Source organism: Dermochelys coriacea, chromosome 8, assembly GCF_009764565.3.
Source record: "Dermochelys coriacea isolate rDerCor1 chromosome 8, rDerCor1.pri.v4, whole genome shotgun sequence".
Lineage (NCBI taxonomy): Eukaryota > Metazoa > Chordata > Testudines > Dermochelyidae > Dermochelys > Dermochelys coriacea.
This window is the reverse complement of record NC_050075.1, coordinates 69,439,636-69,461,508: the sequence shown is the minus strand read 5'-3', so window position 1 is coordinate 69,461,508 and position 21,873 is coordinate 69,439,636. Positions and strand designations below refer to the sequence as shown.

The window sequence follows — 21,873 nt, the reverse complement described above, 5'->3', positions numbered from 1 at the left end:
AATATGCATTGCCAACAGTCTGTATGGATGTGCTGCAATAGCAGGCAAAAGGGAGAATGACGGTCATGGATACAGTTCTGTATCCATAATACATTCATTTTTCCAGTTTAATGCCCCTGGGACATTGTCTGTAGTTCTTAACCTTGCAAAATTCCTGTTGAGGTCATTGAGAGTTTTGCTTGGAATTTGACCTAGGAAAGGGGGAAAGATTATTATATGAGAAAATGGCATAGTGGGGAAAGGACTGAGGGGGATGGTATGAGAAATTGTGCTGCCTACAATTAAGCGGCCCTTATTGGAGGTAAAAACCTAAACATTTTGATACAAGAAAGCTCTCTTTTTCTCTCTCTCTCATCTGTCATTAGGAGCATTGGTTTTATAGTTACTAGGTTTAGGACCTGATTTTGAACAGTAATGTGAGTAATTTTATTTATGTAAGTATCTTTGTTGGGTGTCCGTTGAGTTTAGTGGAGCTGCTCATGTCAGTTCAGTAACTCATGGGGATAAGCGCTTACATGAAGATGAGTTTCCTAATGTTCAGATGATTCTTATTCTGGTAATCCTGCCCCCATGAAGAACCTGAAAGAGTGGGGTCCACTCCCTTGATGTGCCCTGATCAGGAGGTGTGAGGAAGTAAGGTGTAGCCAGCTTTGTGCCAGCTGAGAAAATCCCTTAATCAAGAGCATTTCTTGGTGGCTATAGGTGCATACTTTATCCCCCATTTACACTGCCACATTGACATAAATGAGACAGTGGATCTGATCCACTGTATGTCTCCCCGGCTATTGGCAGATGTTACAAGCATAATTGATTATCAAGGTCCACATTTCTAAAGGGCTTCAGCAAATATTAGCAGCCCCCTAACTTTAATAATGCCTCAAGTTCAAATAATACAGAGGTATACACAGGTTTTACAAGTTTGTTCCCAACTAAGAGTGCTGCTTCTTTTCTTCCTGTAATGCAGTACATTGCATGCAGTGACCCAAAACTGCATGCTGATTTTTAACAGAATTTAGACATTCAAAGGACAAAATACTATATTACTTACAGAAGGCCCATCAGAACCAGCAAGTCCGGGAAGGCCAGGTTTGCCCTGTGGTCCCTAAACACAACAGTGAGGATACATTTTAGGAATAATATTAAACAAATAGGTTTCTCAAGCTAAAATAGGTTGCAACAAAGAAATTAACTATGAACAAAAAGAAATATGTTAAAGCATACAAAGTGATGGGAAAAAATAAAAGTTGAGAGTGTTCCAAAAGCTAGATCCAGAGACTTAGATTCTGATCTCAGTTACATCAGTGTAAATCCATAACAATTCCAATGACTTCAAAAAAAGTTACTGTCAATGTTCACTAGTGCAAATGAGAAAGGAACAGAGGAATTGCCATATGGCATCAGACCCATGGTCCATCTAGTCCAGTATCCTGTCCCTGAAGAAGGAAGGAGCAAGAAACCCCTCAGAGGACAGATACTGGATAATCTATTCCTGATAGTTAGAGACTTAAGGCCTGAAGCATGAGGTTTTATCTCCCTTCCAAAATTTGTGTTATCAATATTATGACTGAATATTTTTGTTATCCACATAAACAGCCAATCCTTCTTTGAATCTTTCCAAGTTGTTGGGCTCAGCAACATATTGTGGCAATGAGTTCCACAAACTAATTATGCATTGTGTGAAAAAAGTATTTCCTTTTGGATTCTCTTCTGGCTTTAAATATTTCAACTAGATATAATTGGATACTGAAATACTTGCTCCACCTGAGTACCACCAGTACTTCAGAAATATCCATTTGTAATGTTAAACTAACTTGCCTTTTACCTCAAAAAGTGTGAGATTCCTAGAACCATGTTAATCATCAAAATAGTACAGTGTGAAGTTAGATCAGAAGGTAGTAAGCAGCATGAATGAGAAAAACTAAACAAAAGCATAGGCACCTGGGAAGAAAATTAAATAGAAAGGACAGATGAGGGAGAAGGAATAATATGTTTCCCAGTTAAACTGAAGTGATGAAATGAGAAAAAATAACATCCGGAAAATATTCTTTTACAGAATTATATGAAAAATGTCAGCATCGAAGTACATTCAGCATCAGTTTTCAGATTCACGATAATTTTTACCAACTTTTCTTTTTGAAAATGTCTCCAAATACAATGAATAGGCAAATTAGAAAGATGTAAGAATATGTTTATTTGGGTTGTAAGAGAGAAGATGATTGAGTAAAGGCCATTTGAAAAATGCATTGTTCACAAAGTATCATTGGGCAGATGAGAAATTAAGGGCACAAGGAGGAAAAACAAGGCAAAAGTTACATTTAGAAATGGACCATACCAGTTATGATAGAGAGAATGTACCTGTTGCACATATCAATCACTAAAATGTATACACAAAGACATGAAAGAAAAACGTGGAGAAATATGATGTATTGTTCACTATACAAAGTAATGTCCAAAGAACAGAAAATGACAAAGGGTGAAATCCTGGCCCCACTGAAGTCAATAGCACACTACCTTTGACTTAAAGGGGCCAGGATATCACCCATAATCAAGAGGAGGCCAGAGGCAGTAGCATCTAAAGTTGCAAAGCAACAACAATTTGAATGATGTAGGTGAGCCACAGAACCCAGGGATGAGAACTGGCTGTTCATTGGCTTGAACTGTTTCAAACACAAAAACAAAGCTACATTTAGAGGGTAAGTTGTGTGCATGGCAGGACAGAATGTGACTTTTTGGAAATGAAAGGTTAGCTGATGATCTTCAAAGAGTCACAAGAGATGTGTTTGATGTCTGTCCATCAACCAAAAATCAATGTTATGTAACTAGAAATTTTATTATAACAAAAAAAAACCGCAAGTTGGGTCCTAGTCTCCAACCACCATGCCTAAGTCTACACCACGTAAGAGCAGCAAAGCAAATCGGCAACATTCATTCCCACTTGTTTCAAAAATATGTAGCCCAAACAAAACAAAATGATACTTTAATCAGAAATGCATTATGAAAACCTATGTGAGTCACAGAATCAACCTGTAATGAACATCAATACAGACCAAATTAAAATTAGTAACATCCAAGCCATCATCACCCAAGGCAATTAACATTAGCTGGATAATGACAAATGCATCCTTTTTTATTAGACATTTTTCTTATTTAGTACCATCATGGCATCACAGCATTTATCAACTGCAACTCCTACAAAATCATCAGTGTCCTTATGGTCTTTGTCCTGGTCCATGCCCAGTCTGTGGGTGTGCCCACTCTCAGTACATAGGTTTACCAAAGAGGAAGCAAGAGATCAAACAGGCATTCCTGTATTAGTGCAAGGCACTGACCTAAGATTACTAGGTTTCTAATTAGTCATCTGGGTATATTCTGGTATGCTGGCAGCAATATGATTGCTGCTATTTTTTACATCCCTCATACACTTATACCTTTGAGAAACTTTTCTCGCAGCTAATCACTTGGACTGCCCATCTGAGCAGAGTTACCCATGAGTTCCTTTTCAGGACTGGGCCCTCGAGAATGAGCAATCTTGATGGATTGGCTGTGCTCAATATATTGCCTCAAATCAACGCAAACTTTTAAAGAAAATCTCCATCCATTAGTGTGAGCCTGATCCTAAAAGAGAGGACACCTAAAATATTGTTATGATATTTTTGTGAGGGAAACCTATATTAGCAGGTTTAGATGAGGGAAAATTTTGATGTGAATGGGTTTGAGCATAGACAAATACTGGTGTGACTGGGTTTGGACCAGGAAAGCTTTCAGTGTCAGAGGGAAAGGTTTCTATCAATATTTCAAATGTCACTGCTTGGTCCTCCAATATCAGAGATGCCAACATGTAACGTATGCAGGGAAAATTTTAGATGCCAGTATGTTTTAGGAGAAGAAAACTTTAGATGTTGGTGAGTTTCACATGGAAAACTTTAGAGGTGACTCTGGAAAGGGGAATCATGCTATGGGGGCAGGTTTTGGGGAAACAACTTCCTTTTAATATTCTACTTGCCAGAACCTCCTCTTATACAATTGACTTGTGCAAGGCAATTTATACACAGAAAAGTTTCTAGGCTAGTAGACTCTTGCAGACATTTCATATAAAAGTTAATTTCCTGAGTGGCCTGCATTCTTCTTTCTCTCCAAGTGCCATTCCTCTCTTCTGGCACAACCAAGTCCAGAATCCTTGGTCTGAAATTCCTCCCAGTAGGCCCAATTGGGGCTATTATTCTGAGATACTCAGGGACAATTATGGAACTTATAGATATGGTGTTTCTAAGATGACTCTTGGTCCATGTTGATTGTATAAGCACTACAGGGACTGGAGCAACAGAGAGTGTGTAGTCTCAGGATGTCAAACTTATTTTTGCATAGGGATGCCTATGGCCACCTGAGAGAGGAGAGCATGCTTCCTTCAGCTCATGAAGTTTATACTGCACAAGCCAATTTACCCTGAAGTCTATCCAGTATATAAAGCCTTATGCATGTAAGTGTTTAATTTACTGAAGTCATCTTCCTGTACAGGCCCCACACAAGGGCCACTTATAGTTGTAATTCTTGTGCTTGGCATTACAATCTCTGTGCTTCCACATGGGTAAAAGAGACCCCAAAGGAGTGGGAATGAGGCAGGGCATGGCCCTGTTCTTTCCACTTCTCACCAGCTCACTGAATGAGCCTAGGACACTGGCTGGAGTATGCTGCACCCCTTGAAGAGGTGTAGCAGTGAACAAAGTTATCTTGCATTCTGGGGAGCTCCAGTAGGATTTCTGCCCTTGTGATGGTCTGACTCCACTCTATTCCAAATGCACACATTCCATATCAACTCAACTCTTGTCTCTATGATGTTTTGGAAGGGTACTTAGCCCGTAGAAATGTATATAATTCTTGCTGGGTGCAAGATGGTTTCTATCCTGTAAGGAGAAATTAGTGGAAATAACAATGAAGATCGAAGGTTGGATTTTTTAATATGAAATGTGACATCTGTCACTGCTACAGTACTTTTATTTGAGATATTTCATTAACTTTGGGATATCTACCTTCACTTTTTTAACCCATGAACAGATATAACATTTCTACCTAGCAGTAAGTTACAAACAAAGCTAACAAGCTGGTTTGCCAGCTCATTTGCATTAATATTAAACTCAAAAAAAGAAAAGACTACCAAGCCGAGAAAACTCAAAAAATAAGGTATGCATATGGATAGGTAGGAAGCAAGCAAACTACTTCACACCTTTTCAGCCTATTTATCCTTGTAATCTCTATTATAATGGCTAGTGAACCATCCCCTAAGTGAATCACTGTTGTGAAAAACCCATCAACAATGTATTTAATTGTAGGTGTTGCATATACAAAATACAATTAGTTTACACCTCTAAGTTATCTGATATAGATGTCAGGGACAAAGTAAGAACAACTATGGGATAAAAAACTTAAAAGCAGAGCAATTCCATGCAAGAACAGAGGAGCACGCAAGGCCAGTTCTTGCAATTCTTACTCTTGCAAAACTCCCATCGACTACAGTGGGAGTTTTGCTCAAATGTAGATGGCATGATTGTTTCTACAATAAATATATACAACTCAGGGGAAGGGAAAAAAGTTTTTATACTTCACATCGCTGACCTGTACTTGGAACTTCAGAAACAGAAAAATGGTCACATTATATGAAAGAAACATATCAAGATAAAGTGGCAGAGACCATGCTGTGTGGCCCCAAACCTCTGACTGCTGAAAGGTATGCTATGCGTTCGTGATGGATTGTGGAATGAATATGTTGTGGACACAGCCATCTTCCGAAAATAACATTCTGGGGAAGACAGGCAGGTAGGAAGTCTGTGTATTGTTTCCTAAAATCCCCCTCAATCCTTCCCACTAAGAAGTGAGATACTAGAGAACTAGGTAGAGAACTAGGAAGATATTAAACCACGAATGAGAGGGAAACCAGAGTGGAATCAATCAGGGATCTAAAAGAGGAAAGGAGAAAATTACTAGGAGTGTGAAATTTGAAATGGACATAATTAGAACTTGTAGCAGAATGTTACTGCTCAGGAAACACAAGGATAAACAAATAGGGCCTTATTCTAATCTAAATTATACCAGAATTACTCCGGTAGAACTCCTGAGTTCTGCCAATATACCATCGGTGTAAATGAGAGCAGAATCAGGCCTGCAGTTTAAAGAAAGAGGTAGATATTTTAAAAGTATAGGAGATGAAAGAGAATTTAATTTGATAGAAAATACATTTAAATTGAAAAACTGTCTTTTTTTTTTTGTAGCCCAGCAGTCTGAGTCTATTTGAATTTAATCACGTACAGTTTAGTGCTATGGCCCAAATTCTGATCCTAGTAACATCAGCATGAATCAAGAATAAATTCAGGAAGTTACACTGGTGAAAAAAATGGTGTAAATGAGAAAAGAGTTAGGCCCACATTATTCATTACTTTACTTAGTTTTTTCTTGGTGCTTTTAGGGCATTCTGCTATGTTTGAGATCGTAGGTGTCTAATATCTAAACATAAAGCAAAGCTCTTAACCACTTAATCAGAGGCTGTTACACGGATACATCTGATACACTGATTATGAAATACCAGAATAACATTATAACTTACTTTTTCACCAGGAGCTCCAATAGGACCTTGTGGACCAGGAAGCCCCTATTAGAAAGAAACCAGTGTGTGAGAAATCAGGGATAACAATATACATACATTTTCCCTATTAAAGAGCCCTCATTAATCTGTTTAAACATAGCAGCAAATATAAGTGTGGGGAGGTATGGGGGGGGGGGGAATTAAACCAGTTAGATAAGGAGCTTTGTGTAAGCTTTTTGCACAGGCTACTCTTCTGGCATCAAGTCTGTAACAGGATCCTATTCAGAACCCTCCTACAGGTGTGGCCCTTCCTGCTGGCATTCCAGGAACACTGAATGAGTCATTTTTCTTGCAAATGAAAAAGCCCTCTGCAAGCTTGCTTTAAAATTCTGCTCCCACTGCACTATGCACATTTTCAGCATTATTTATAAAATCCTTCATGCTTTATCAGTCCTGCATATGAAAAGCTAACCCTATGCTGATCTGTATTCATTAAACATTTGTTTAAAGGAATGTGGTATAACCTGTGGGTTACTGAACACTTACTTGTGGACCTGGGATTCCTTGTTGACCAGGAGGTCCTGGTTCCCCTTGAGGACCCTACCATGCAAAAAATACAGAGGAATTAGGTTTGGGCTTCTATGTTACAAATCTTCATTGTCAGGCCTAAAGTAATACAGGCACATCTCTGTGTTTTCCGTCTTTTAAATTTACCAACTAACTGTCTCTCTAGTCTGATTTTCAAGTTAATTTATATCATCAACATTTTATTAGTGTGGGGCTAATTCAACCCATACTTACACCCTGAGAGCTGGAGTCTGAGGGCTACAGGAGGTTAAATGAGGGCAGAATTTAGGTTTGAGTAGATGATGCATAAGGCTGTCCTTTTCAATAAAACAACTAGAGGAATCTGAATTTTAGATTAAACAGTGATGGGGATAGGGAAGGGGAAGGATTTTGACAATCCCAAACCTCTGATTGTTTCCCTAATTATGTACCTACCAAGTTTCCTTTTGGACCTGGGGGGCCATCAACACCTGCAACGCCCTGCAACAAGAACAAAAATAGAGGCAACACTGGTCGGAATTATTTTTTACTGGAAATTGCACATTTAAAATACCTTAATCTTTATGCCATACGTACAGGTTGTCCTGGGGGACCGGGTGTGCCCCTGGGTCCCAGTAGTCCTCTTTGACCCTGAAGAGAAGACACAATTCATATTAAAAATGTGGGTGCAATTCCTCCTTACAAGCAGGTAGAGCAGGTAGGCTACAGGAGTAGGGGGGAGGGAGGCAGTGCAGCCTGATAAAAGGATTCACTGCTACATGGGACCCTCCTAACCTCTGCCCTGTATTGGGAGCACAATATGGATTGAAGGAACCTGCTGTTGAGTAGCTCTGTCTCTCATACCAGAGAAAGGTCGGAGGGGGTCTTTTTGTTTCTGCCACTGCCCTGAACACTGGTGCAGAACCTTCCACAGTCACTTGATCTGGGTGCCGACTATTTATGTATTTAATGAAAACAAGGTGGTGTTAATTATTTCTGTCATGCTCTATATTGCTGTGGAAAGTGCTACCTTTCTTGGTAGTAAAATCTCTGCTAGATAGCTGAAAATTACTCATTTGTAGTCTTTCTCTGTATAATAAACAAATGGAAACTCTTCCACAAGCAGTAGGGCAGACCTGCTCTCACAAGCAATTCCACTGAAATCAATGGGACCATTCTTCTGAGGAGGGGGAGCAAAATTTGTTCCCTAGTGTTATTTTTAACTTTCCATAGTGTAAATGCATTATGTTTTTCATTATTTGTGTCATCAGACACTGTGGCTGAAGTAGGCAGGCCTTGTTCTCCTCTCTGTTACATTATGTGTGAAGAGGAGGCAAATTACTATCATTCTGACTCAGTAGCATTTTAAACCCACTTTGTATCTGGAAGGGCCATATATCAGATATTTAGGATAAAATTATCCTTTCTGAGCCAGGTCCTGGATCGCTTGCCTGCACTGCAGATCTCTGTTCTGCAGTCAGAGCACCAGTGGAATTCCTACTGATATCAGTGGAATTCTTGGACATGTAACAATTGCGAAATATACAATAAAGAGAAGCAGTGTGGGCAAGGGAGGGGAATTTGGGTGAAATTTTGCAGCCAAATATTCACAAAAAACACTGTTGTGAAATATCCCTAGAAGTTTCAATAGGCGGACTGTGCCCTCACTGTGCTCATGTAAATCAGGAATATGTCCACTGAAGTCAGTGCAGTTACACCAGAGTGAATGAGATAAGGATCAAGTCCAGTGATTTGGAAGTTGTGTACTGTTGACTGAATTCATCCATGAATAATTCCAGTCATGTTAGTGGAGTTACACCCCAGAAGAATCTAGCCCATTGTTTACTCTCCATACAGAACTGCCATTTTTTTCCTCTGGGAAAAGCTTAGTAGAAATGAATGAAAATCTTAGAGCAATTTTGTTCTGCAAAACAGTCAGCTTGCATACCAGAAATAGAATAGTAAAAAAGCTTTACTTACAGCTTCACCTGGGAGACCTCTGGGTCCAACCTCTCCATCTTCTCCCTGTCATTATTAAATGGAATAGAAGGTTTAGCGTGAAGAGAATAGTCACCAAAATATTCCTCTTCTGGGAGGACTTTCTTTAGATTTTGTTGTATGTATTAGCAAGCTGAAGTTACTAGTAACATACTCTTGTTCCATCTTCACCGGGTGCACCAGGAGGTCCTTGTGGGCCACGATCTCCCTGTAGAATTAAGAAAGCCATATTAAAATAATGCAGGTTACATACAACTCTGGCTTCAAACAACAAGAGATGGGAAAATGAAATACCACCTTAGCTGCATAATAGTATGTCAGAACATCTTCATTGTAATAACAAACAGGTACAAATCTACATGTTACTTGGCAGAAGTTTTCGTTTAGAGGTGGCTCCAAAATCTTTTATCAGATTAATGTGAGGTGGGATTAATATTTCAGAAATGTTCAGTAATCATATCATCGTTACTGCATGTAAGGCTGGGTCCTGCCATAAGAACGGCCATACTGGGGCTTCTCAGGCCTATGTACACAGAGCCTCAGCAGATTTCGGACTGATGTAGTTAGGATTTATTTTTCTTTTCTCATTTTTAAAGAAGGCTAGTGTGCTGCATAGCTTACACACAAGTGATTGAGCTCTTTTTGGAGAGGGGAATTTTTAATCAGTGATCTCCTTATAGGACTGAATAAAAATCAAGTGTTCATGCTGATTCTTCTAGCTTTAGCAGTGTCTCCAAGGTGCTGCCCACAGCTGTGAATCCTAGAAGAGTTATATGGAATCACTCTTGAGTGTCTCCATTCTTTTTCTCCTTCAGAGTGCTGCTGGGGAGGTTTAGGTGATTGTTTATTTACCCCAAACTGTCTCTTGTATAAGGGATGGCAGGTGTTTATTCCACTGCCCTACTGTTCAGTGTGATTGTGGGGTCATTAAGAGAGAGAGTGAGGTTCTATTAACTGCACCTTTGTTGCCTCAAGCTGAGTTACATTCTATGCAGCTATGCCTTAACATTGTTCAAAAACATTTGCTGGTGCAGACAGAATGCAGCTTCCTATGTGTTAAGTGACATTTATTCCTAAAAAGAATATGCTAAAGGTTGCTGGGGGGTTTTTTAAACAACATCAGTATTCTTGCAGATAAAATATAACTACAGTAGAAAAGGATTTATTTCTCTTTTTCCACTCTGTGCTTTTTTATTACAAGGAATACAGAGGTGAATGTTTATGCAAACAGCTCCTTGCATTATGTACTCTCATGACACATGAATCTGAAGGGCTGCAGCTATCTGCTTTGGCTTTGAATAGGACTGCTTTCAGATTTGTCATACTTTCTAAATATTTAGAGGACTCCCATTTTAATATAAGTATTATAGTGATTCCCAAGCAATGGGATGGAAGACTTGAAAAGGCTCTCTTTATTTGTTTAAAAAATATTAATTCGCTATCCATATTTCTGAATAAGAACAAAAAAGGTTGCTTTCACCATACAATTAAATGTCTCAAAGTTTGCCAGCTCTGCTACGCCATATTAGAAAGCAGACATAGATCTCCTCCCTAAGTCAACTTTGGAAGGGTTACTCAGTCTTCAGAGGATACATGAGATATGCACAGTGATTAGATCAGTGATATGATGTAGCCCGCTAAGGCTTCCTGTGTGGCCCACCAGCTCACCTTGAAACAATGTTTATAATTAAATTCACAAACAGTGATGCACTGCCTATCATTTGCCTATGCCTTCCTTAGTAACTTACTGGCAGTGCTTAATTTGTGATGAAAGAAATGCCAGGGCTGAGCCTGAGCAAGCCCCGGCCCAAATTAAGCAATGTCTGAGCGGCCAGATAGTGGTGATTGCTGGCTGGGCCCCAACTCCGAAGGCAGAGCCACCAGCAGCAGCAGCACAGAAGTAAGGATGGCAATACACCATTTCATGTCACCCTGACTTCCATATTGCCGCTGGTGGCAGTGCTACCTTCAGAGATGGACAGCTGGAGAGCAGCAGTTGCTGGCTGGGGAGTCCAGAGGTACCAGAGCTATGAACTGCCAAGCCTAGAGGTGCTGGGGCTCAGCCCCAGTAAGTCCAGACACAAAGGAAGCCCTGCTTACTGGATCTTACGTTCTTGAGATAGCAACAGCTATGACTGAACTAGGATGCCAACCTTTTTTTTTCCATTAGTGATGGAAATTGAGCCAAAAATGAATGCAGGTGGGAGTAAATGTTGCAAAGTTGATAGCAAAAACTGAGGTTTTAACCCAAACTGGAGAGCAGATTTTCTATTTATTATGCCACCTCATTTAAACGCAAAACCTTTGCGTTTAATATTCCAAACCACTGTATCTATCTGTGAGGTCATCAACATGAGGCATCACATTGAATCAAAGCATGATAACTTCAACACGGCCTATCCTCCTGGCAGTTTTGCAAGACAGGACAAAACTGAAAACTCTGAAGTCTTTGTATCACACTTCAAATGTCATTCTCACAACATCAGGAAAAAGGAACAGCTACTTCTCTTTGAAAATGTTGGTAATAAATAAAAAAAGAAAAAGCCTGTCCTGGATGCTGAGCTTGTGAAGGAGTCCACATTGGAAATGCTGGAGGAGGTTTTTGCAAGAAATAAAAGATGACATTGTGAACTGTGTGAAGCAAGTTCTCCTGCCTGATTCGACAACAGTGCGAAGATTGGAGGTAATTTAGGAGGTTTAATTGTTAGCACTGGTTTCTGATTTTAAAAATGCCAACACGTCTCTTGCAGTGGATGAATCAAGCAATTTAAGTGACACTGCCCAGTTATCACTGTTCATTAGATTTTTATGATGGTGAAATGTTCAAGGAAGAATTTTTGTGCTTACTACCATTAGAAACCTATGCCACAGGAGAGATAATTTTTGAAAAGTTAAAGGCTTTTTTGAAAAAATTGGTTTAGATCTGTAGAAAGTAAACTTGATTGTTACAGACAGAGGTCCCTCTATGACAGAGAAAGAGAAGGGCTTTGCTTCACATTTGGCAGCGATAAACCCTTCATTAAATACACTTCATCGCATCATTCACCAGACTGTCTTGTGCGGTTAATTGTCAGGGGACTTAAGAAAAACAATGGGTATTGTGAGGAGATTGGTTAATGAGATACGTTCAGCTTCTACCTTGCAACTTCATTTTTTTAAAGCTCTTTTACAAGATGTTTAAGCCAAATACAGTGACCTGTTGCAGCATAATATGTTCGCTGATTAAATAGGATAGAGAGATATTGTGTGATTTCAAAAGAAATAATAGAATTTCTTTCAAACTACAAGACCAATATGGCTCATGAGTTCCTGGAATTTATAAATGAAGTCCCCTCTATGTCACAGGTAGCTTGTTTGTTTGATAAAACCAGTAACTTGAATTCCCTCAATTTGCAGCTCCAAGGACGTGCAAGCAGTCTCAGGGATCTGTTTGGAAAAATGTGCGCCTTTCAGAGGAATCTTGAAATCTTTCAGACAGACTTAACAGGAAAGATATTGAACTTTACCACATTGTGTGTAGTTGCTACCGATGAAACTGATGCAACAATTCCTATTCATCAAAAATTTTAAAATGTGATTTGAGAATTTTAAAATTCCAAAGAATTTGCTTTTATTTGTTCGTGGTCCGTTTTTTGTCCCTACTGATGAACTTTGCCCTTCTGAAGCCAAGAATGTTCTTGATTCAATTGATGAAGGTGCCTTTCAATTAGAAATTGTTAAGCTCCAGAGCTCAGATATCTTGAAGACAAAAATTCAGAGAAATGGGACTTTGTGATTTCTGACTCAATATGCTGACCAGTTTCAGAATAGCCATAATCTAGCCATCTATCTCTTAACGATATTCGGATCAATGTACCTCTGTGAATCTAGGTTTTCTACCATGAACATTATAAAAAACCAACACCGCAATCATCTGACAGATGAGCATCTTTACCAGTGCATATGGCTTGCCCTGACCTCCTATAAACCTCTCTCCACAAAGCTTGCCAGAGATCATTGATGTCACCTCTCCCATTAGAGATTGCCACAAACACGGGTAATAATGTTGATTTATAAACTTTGTTAAAATACAGAAACACTAATACTTACATTGCAATCAAGGTCTTTATTGATTGGCAGCTGAAGGGTTTTTATTATTATTATTTTGTCAGCTTCTGCGCAAATGGCCCACCTCTTGACATAAAATTCTCAAATTGGCCTCAGGGTAGATCTAATTGAGTATCACAGGATAGATCTTAATGTCTGGCACCCTCTACTGGCCACCTACAGATCAACCCACATTTCAAATCTGCAAACAACTGCTTGTTTTATTTTCTAGGAAGAAAGGGATTGATGAAAAATGATTGAGAGAATTGTGAATTGTACTAAAAGTACAAACAGGACTCAGGAGAGTAACTTCAAATATTACTACAACACACTATACTGTAGGTATATATGGAGTATTCAATGTCTCCCCAAGTTCATGGGAAGTGTAGCTATTGCACAAGCCCTTCGAAAATTGCAGCATATATTTCCATCCGTGGTTCGCTAGCTCCACTCACGAAGAGGGTGGAATCATTATCCTGCCTTATTTTTGTTCCTTCTGTGGTGGCTAAGACTTGCAAGAGAACTAGCAGGAGAACCTCATTCAGGAGAGCACAGGGAACTGCTGCTGTGACTAGCACTTGCAATAGGGATACATACCAAGACGATGACTTCTTCCACCACAACGGCCGTAGGGCCAGACACAACCAGAATTAGCTCTCAGATCTGGTTTTTCTCCAAGTTCTGGAATGTTGATATTTGACGTGTTTTGTTTGAGTCAGTCCTTGTCAATAAGCAATACAGCTTAGCATTGTAGGTATTCTTGATTGCTACTTTGTTTGAGAAAGCCTTTTTAATGGTGTTTAAAAAAATTGCAAGTCAAGGATGTTGTTTTCTCTGAACACGAACAAATAATTACAAAACTTTCTGCATTACTCTATGTTCAGAGCTGTTAAATTCCGTGTATCCTCAAAGCAAGGGGAAAAGGATGGCCTGTTGTTATGGCACTGCCCTAGTGGAAGGGAGACCCGGCTTCAATTCACTGCTGTACCACAGACTTTTTGTGTGATCTCAATTCCCCATCTGCAATGAGAGGTTCCGGAGAAGAGAAGGTGCCACTGGCATAAAACCTGCCTATTGAAACATCATGGAAATAAGCCCTATGACCACACTGGTCATAGGATACGTACATCCTCAGTGTAGAACTTGTAGACTAGTATATTGCAACTTTCTTCTAATAATCAACTTCAACCCATTCAGCAGCTGAAGTAAATCAGCATATCTTCATTGACTTTAAGGAAACTACTTCAATTTACACCCACTGAGAATCTAGCCAAAATTCTGCAAATATATTTAAATAAAAAATATGTATGTGGATCGTTAGCTATAAATTCACGTTACTGGAATCCTTATATGAAATGCTTGTAAAAATACAATTCTGACACTATATTGCAACATGAAATTCTGACATGTTCTCTGACTTAATTCTCTCCACAGTCCTATGTTATCTTTTTAAATGAGGTGATGTTATTACTACCACATTTTTATAAGCTTTCATATAAACATTCATGTTTATCTTACCCTGTGACCTTTATCACCAGGTAGACCAGGAAGACCATCAAACCCTCTATCACCCTAGGAAAGAAAAAGACTTAGAAATGACTATTACACTTTGTAATATTCTTAGTAAATTACACCAGCTCACTGTGGGCTAAATTCTACCTATGGATATATGTGCACATCTCAGCAAATCATTTGGAGTTGAGCACATGCATCTGAACATCAGAATTTGGCCCTGTGTGCATCAAAGCAGAGGAAGCCATTGTGCACCAGATTTTACACTCCACTGTAATTATGCCATTATAAATTTAACATCAAGACAAAGGGCTTGACTCTAGTCACACATTATACTGGTATAAATCAGAAGTAGCTCTGCTGTAGAAAATACAGTTACACCCATGTAAAAAAAAGCAGCCTAAGTGAGATCAGAATCAAGCCCAAAGAATTAAATTTCTTAAATGTTACACTGCTGTTCATTACCATGAATTACCATATTTTTAAATGGATGATTCATGCTCAACTTTTGCCTCTTATCTGGTTGTCTGAAGCATCAATATTTTCATTGCAGAATCGCTTTCTACATTGTTTTTATATTTTCAGTGTGGTGGAGGGCAGTTTAATGCCTATTTAAAATGTGCATCATCCATGCCATGACTGAAATATGACCTCAGATCTCATACCTTTGAACCAGGTTCTCCTGGCATTCCTCTAGCACCATCAGCTCCTGGACGACCCTGAAAAGAATACAAACATTTGAAGATGCCAACAACTGACATCCAGACTAATGAGAAAGCGTCAATTCATTTGGATTTCAATTTAATTTTTTTACCAGATATATGTTACTCACTCTTTTGCCAGGTTTCCCACTTGGACCAATGGAACCTTGAATACCTCGAGGACCCTGAATGTAAACAAAACAGTCTTTAAAATCATACTATATGTGGCAACAAAAAGCTAGAACAGCTAGCTAAACAAAACTGCTAAACATCTCAGCTAAACAACAACTTAGGAATATGGTGTTAAATACCAAGACTGATTTTTCAAAGCTATCTAAGGGAGTCCCCACTTCCTATTAATCTGTGATGAAAACTGAGCATCCAAATCCTGTGAAATCCAAATTTCTTTAAAAATCTCAGTGCCATGGTTTACAAATCTTGTTTTAGCCACGTTAAAATTAAATTCTCTTATATTTAATGAGAACTTATATTTACACAACACATATTATCCAAAGAGATTCCAAAGTATTTCACAGGCTGTATACCTCATTCTGCTTTCACATGCACATCTGATTCTCGTTGAAGGCAGTTCTAGGTGTTTCTAAGGGAGCACTCTTGTCCAAAACCAATATGCAGCTTGGGTGGAAATGTCAGCTGAAAAAGGCCTCAGAAGCAGTACCCAATAATTTAGGGCAATGCAGCAGGATGGTCTGACCCTTTAAGGGCTTGCAGAGCCAGGGAGTAACAAACTCTGATCTAAGGAGAAGCCCAGCAGGCATGTGTTGGGAACCAGGTAAGCAGCAGCTAATGACTGGCTCTGATTGCCAGTGGGGACCTAGCTCTGGAAGCGGCGGAGGTGGGCTAGAAGAAACTAACAGTTTCCTTAGCAGCAGAAGGCTGAAATGGGGCAAGCTGGCCCTGTGATCTCCCTGAGGTTAAGGGAGGGCTGTGAACCTTGAGGTACTGGAGGGGGCAAAGGACCCAGTCATATCAGTCCGGGACATGGCTAACTGTCCAAGCTGGTGGACAGCTTCACCTGACCACAAGAAGAAATAGGAAAAAAAAACCAAACTAACAAGGGACCACACTGGAAATGTAGGCAGAAAAAATGAAAGACTAATCAGCTATTTGTAATGTTTTACTTTTGTACTAGTGCCAAGGTGGATTTTAGGATAGCTACCTAATACATGATTAAATATGTGTACCGAAGTTGGCATTTGGCCAGGTGACAGGTGTTCACACTACAGACTTTTTAAAAAATGTCATAGTTTCTTAAATGGTCACAAGTGCTTATGTCCTTAGTTTGGGGTCTAAGTTTAAAGATTCCAACTGGCCAGTGCTCTTTAACATCAAGCTGGGAGATTGATGCAGTAATTACTAAGAAGGAAAGGGATCATCCATAGAATCAACAACACCACTTCTTCCAATGTCAAAGTTTTTTCTTGGAAATTTCCTGTTTAATTACTAGACAAGTTAACCCCTGCTCAGTTTATGAGATTTGATCATATCACAGCCCAAGGTCATATGACTGCAGACATTGATGCTAATGGTACTTATAAGCATGTACAGTACAGAGCAGAGCAAAGAGCTTCCAGCACCAATTTTAAAACTAGTTTTCAAGAGATGACACTCTACATGTGATAAATGGTCCTCTTTACAGAAAGGCAGCTTGTTACTTTCACATTTTAAAATGAACAATCTAGGTGACTGTTTCATTTCCTGCAGCAGTGTACATGAAAAGCTATTCACCTTCAATTACATGTAAAAAGCACATAACTGATTGCTCTCCAATAGAGGGATGTATTTCCATATGCTGCAAATGGGAATGTATTTCTGTATGCTGCAAAGCATGAAAAGGTAATATACTGAAAAATGAAAGGATGTTGTAGTGTACCTGGGGACCTGGGTCGCCGCTTTCTCCTTTAATACCTGGTGAGCCAGGCCCGCCCTATGTAAAAAGTGCAAAATACAGTGAGTTTAATTATCCAGCTAAACTTTAACCGGATAAACTGTTAGCTTTTCTAGAAATTAATTACAGAAAAGAAACACTTTTTCCTTAGCTATTATGAAACCATCCTATGTGATTACAGTACCTGAAAGATCATTTTGTAAAGGTCTGGCAAACTTGGGGTCAAATCCTGGTCTCATCAAAGTAAACGTTAAAAATCCATCAAATTAAATGGGACCAGGCATTGACCATTGTGTTCTATATTAATGTTTGCCAGGTAAATATCAGCTCAGTAAGAACATGAATCATTAAAACATGTCTGCTTCCTGTATCAAGGAGGAGACAGCAAGTCCTAAAAGTGGATCTTCGGCCCCCTTGTGCAACTGTAGAAATAAAGCACAATCTGACTGCCTGATTCAAACCTCATTGAAGTCAATAAGAATCTTTCCATTGATTACAATGACCTTCTGATCAAGCCCTTAAACATGTGACTAATCTGGATAACTATATTTCTACACTGTTATAGCATCAGACAGATAGAGACACAACATTTCAGAATAAATAATAAGCAAGGAGTGTATTCTATCTCATATTATTATTCTGGGTCTTAAAAACAGTACTAGACCAGATCCTCAGCTGGAGTAAATCAGAGTAGCTAGGATCTGGCCTAATGTTTTTCACAATCTGTTTGCCTTTTCCATTAATATTGATTCCACTGAAAAACATACCAACATAATTCAAAAAGAGTAACCAACAGAGTATACAAATAGAATGAAGCCTACTAAGAAGCGCAAAGGATTGCTGCATTTCTGACTGAATAGTTGGCAGCAAATATTGTGTACTTAATATTATACAAACTTCGCTGAGACTGGAGGCCTGATTCTCCTACTGAAATGAAGAGAAATTGCTCTAAGGTCCTGATCTAGTGCCAACTGAAGTCAGTGGTTCAAGCCCTAAGTGAGGCAAGAACCAGGCCTGAGTTGTTGCTTCATACTAGGACAGGTGACCATAGTTAGCAGATGACTGTTAGCTCTGGTTTCTCTGTATCAACCTAGTTTTTAAACAGTTTTAAATGTGCACTATCAGTGGAAACGACCTCAGACAAAAAAAGGATAAATAATCTATTTTAACACTGTGAATACACTTAATGTAACTATACTTAATGTAACTAAAACTCTGCTATGCTAAGAAAAGTGCTTTTTAATAATACATTTAACATGATTCTTAATGTATTTCTTTGATGTTCTCACAATTAAATTAGCAAAATACATGACAGATTAAGGTCAAGACTTCCAGAAATGACTAGTGATTTTGAGAGCCTTGTTTTTTCATTGTTCAACTTGAGACTTGTTCAAGGGGCCTGATCTTTCAGAGGACAAGTGCTCAGCAAAGTTTGTAAATTAGGTCCTTTTTCAGATATTTCAAGGTGAGATATCTAAAATCTGAGGCACCCAAAATTACTAGCCTTTTCTGGAAACTTTGGCCTAACATTTTGCCAGATCAGAAGAGCTGGGTTTCTAGAGCCTCCTGGTGGCTTGATGGCAAAATAGCTATTAATGTGATTCATTCTCTAACCTTCCCATACAAAGAGCCACCAATGCTTTTAATATGTAAACTGTTGGTGGTATGTAGGCAGGACTATCAGTAAACAGAACTGTACACTAGCAATATTGCACCACTCTTTACAAATGGATTCAGTGTTACCACAGTTATATAATGGTAATGCCAGTATGTACTGAATGCGATCTTCTTGTCTCTTGATTTACACCAGTGGAAATAGGGTATCCGTTGGTTTGTTACCTTGCACCAATTTATTCTGATTTATTATAAATGTAATGAAATTTGCCTAACTGTGATCAACCAAAAGTCTGCGGGTCAAGCTCTCTGCTGACAGACAATGTCAATGCTATTGACTCTGGAAGAGTTATGCCACTGAAGAATTTTCCCGTGTATCTGTTTCAAAGTTACAATTAAAGCCCACTGATTGTAGCTGAAATTGTTTATTTGTTTGTTTATTTTTATTAGCTGAGACTCAGCTGAAACCACTCAGTTTTACCTAGATAGACAGAAAGCGCCAATCCTTGGGACTGGCCTTTTGGGGTTCAGCATAACTTGGTGAGGAAAGGGTCCTTCACAGCTACATGATGCGGGGGCCACAGGGTACGAAACCACCCAAAGGTCCAATTTACAGCTGTGGCAAGATTACACCAGCTGCCAGTAGTCTAAGGGGCTCTTGCAGTGGCCAAAGATCATTGGTGTATGAGAGCTCCCAGACAGAGACCTATTCTCTCCATATATACCCTCTCCACTATGTGCTGGGACACAGTGTCACTATGCCATTTCTATGCACCTTGGGATTTCCCGTTCACAAAAGGAATCTGGAGGGGGTACAGTTGAGACAGCTTTTTGGCTACTTTGTGCTACTAGAACAATACATGGCAGCAGTAATAGGGTTAAAAGCCCAGTCTGTGGACTCTATAGAAGATAGATAAAATGTGGTTGTCCATTTACCCCTCCTACCTGCTGATGAATATTTCATCCAGTGAGCTATGAATTAGGGAGGGAGATGATGACAGTAGGGAGAAAAAGGAGGTAGAAAGATGGGGCAGGGGAAGTGACTTAACCATGACATCACAATGTTACCACTCAACAATAAGCTGTTTCTGAGGTAGCACATAAAGGCAATGCGGGGCCAAAAAAGATGGAGGAAGAGTGTTTGTACTCCTGATGTTACAATTATACCATCTCAGGAATGTTTCATGGATACCTGTTCTTCATTAATAATCTGCTTTGCTATTAAATAATGATAAGCATGTTTTTGTATATATTTTACTAAAAGATGTTTGTTTTATGTCATTATGAGAGCTAAACTTTCTCTTTGTGCTGCAGATCATCCATTGTTTTGCAAAACACATTGATAAAATACATCAGTTAGCGATCATCATAATCACAAACAGGCAAAGTATCTGCCAACTTAGCCATGCCAACAAAACATATTAAATACTGCTTTCCAAACTAAGTGAGTCCTTCCAAATATGGATGCTATACTTACTCTAGAGAAAAACCCTACTGTCTGGATCCAAGAGGATAAATATAATCACCTGAGATAATTTTAGAAAAGACTTGTTTTCTACAAAGCCTATAATCTTGGTTCCAGCAGTTATTATTTTATATTGTTGTTGCTATACTTAAATGGCTTTTTGAAACATGATAAATGCTAAATTACATCATTTTGTGAATTATTTGAGTCTACAATGTATCCATTGCCTAAAAGAGGAAATTACAATTACAAGATTGGTCAGGTGATTTACAAAGCGCAGAGCCTCCTACCTGATTTTCCACTGTTATCACACGTGCTATCCTTTTAAAATGTTGTGTAGAGATCACAATGGCAAATGTAATGGTGACCTAAAAGCTATTTGATATGCTTGCTATTAAAAAGCTGTCATTTTTGTTTGCTGCAGACTGGGTACTGAACTCAGAATATTTTTATAACCACAGTGACAATAATATCCTTCAAAATCATTCAATATTAGTCTGTAAGCCAAATTCAGCCCTGAAGTAAATAGACATAACTTTCTTAGAAGTCAATGGGAGTTGTGCCAATTTACAGTACTGACTTACTTTACCTACGATAAACAGATATGATTATTCTGTAGCATTTCCTTGCAGTTTCTAATATTTTCCATAGTAAACACCCTGAATACTGAAAGGTGTGGTTATCTAACTGCACAGGCTTATTTAATTATATAAGACATTCACAAGTTTTAAAGTGTACTCTATGCATACAGACAAAACATTAAAGTAGCTTACAGGCTGAACTTAAGACCCAGCAAAAGAATATGGACTCAAATTCTGGCTTTAATTATACCAATGAAGTCCCCAGTCAAATCACTTTTATTGCACTGGTGTAAGTGAGGCAGGAATTTGTACCATGCATTTTTAATACTTGTGTGTTCAATTTTTTATCCTTGTTTTGTTTAACATACCACAGGACCTGGTCTTCCAGTGAGTCCCATGGGGCCTGGTGGCCCTCTCATAGCAATCTGTAAAAAAATGAAAATAAAAAACATATTTCAAGGGGAAGCTACAAAAATTACATAATAGTCATTGCATGGCCAGATTATTAGTAATTAATTCATGCTAGTGGCTGGTGATGAAGGTTAACTGCATGTTCATGAGTAGATGTTTATTTTGCTGAGCTTAGCAACTGGCAACCCATATTAAAAAGATTGTGTGTATTAAGCTGTCACAAGTGTGATGCATAAAATATATTACTTAGCAACTGTGTCAGTTACTGTTTACTAAATGAGACTATAACAGACCATGCATACAAATTTATACTAAGTTTGTCCTCCACTCCCATAAAATCAGTATAATTTCAGTAGGAATAAAACACTAAGAACTGGATGTTTGTCTTTGCAATTAAGAAGTGTTCTTCTATTGGACTAAAGAAGACACTTTAGTATTTTAAGCCACTCTCTTCTGTGCTATCCCACACTGATGAT

The 21,873-nt window shown here is 38.8% G+C and overlaps 1 protein-coding gene across 1 annotated transcript in view; it reads right to left on the bottom strand.

The window, feature by feature from the left end:
- COL11A1 (collagen type XI alpha 1 chain) overlaps positions 1 to 21,873 on the bottom strand; it is a 240,499-nt gene that overhangs the window by 121,197 nt on the left and 97,429 nt on the right. The window contains exons 14-25 of the mRNA XM_038414607.2: positions 21,355 to 21,411; positions 17,312 to 17,365; positions 15,549 to 15,602; positions 15,382 to 15,435; positions 14,723 to 14,776; positions 9,273 to 9,326; positions 9,101 to 9,145; positions 7,718 to 7,771; positions 7,577 to 7,621; positions 7,121 to 7,174; positions 6,596 to 6,640; positions 1,049 to 1,102 (exon numbers count right to left, since the gene is read on the bottom strand). Coding sequence (XP_038270535.1) covers positions 1,049 to 1,102; positions 6,596 to 6,640; positions 7,121 to 7,174; positions 7,577 to 7,621; positions 7,718 to 7,771; positions 9,101 to 9,145; positions 9,273 to 9,326; positions 14,723 to 14,776; positions 15,382 to 15,435; positions 15,549 to 15,602; positions 17,312 to 17,365; positions 21,355 to 21,411 — 624 coding nt within the window. The remainder of the gene's footprint in view (positions 1 to 1,048; positions 1,103 to 6,595; positions 6,641 to 7,120; positions 7,175 to 7,576; positions 7,622 to 7,717; positions 7,772 to 9,100; positions 9,146 to 9,272; positions 9,327 to 14,722; positions 14,777 to 15,381; positions 15,436 to 15,548; positions 15,603 to 17,311; positions 17,366 to 21,354; positions 21,412 to 21,873) is intronic.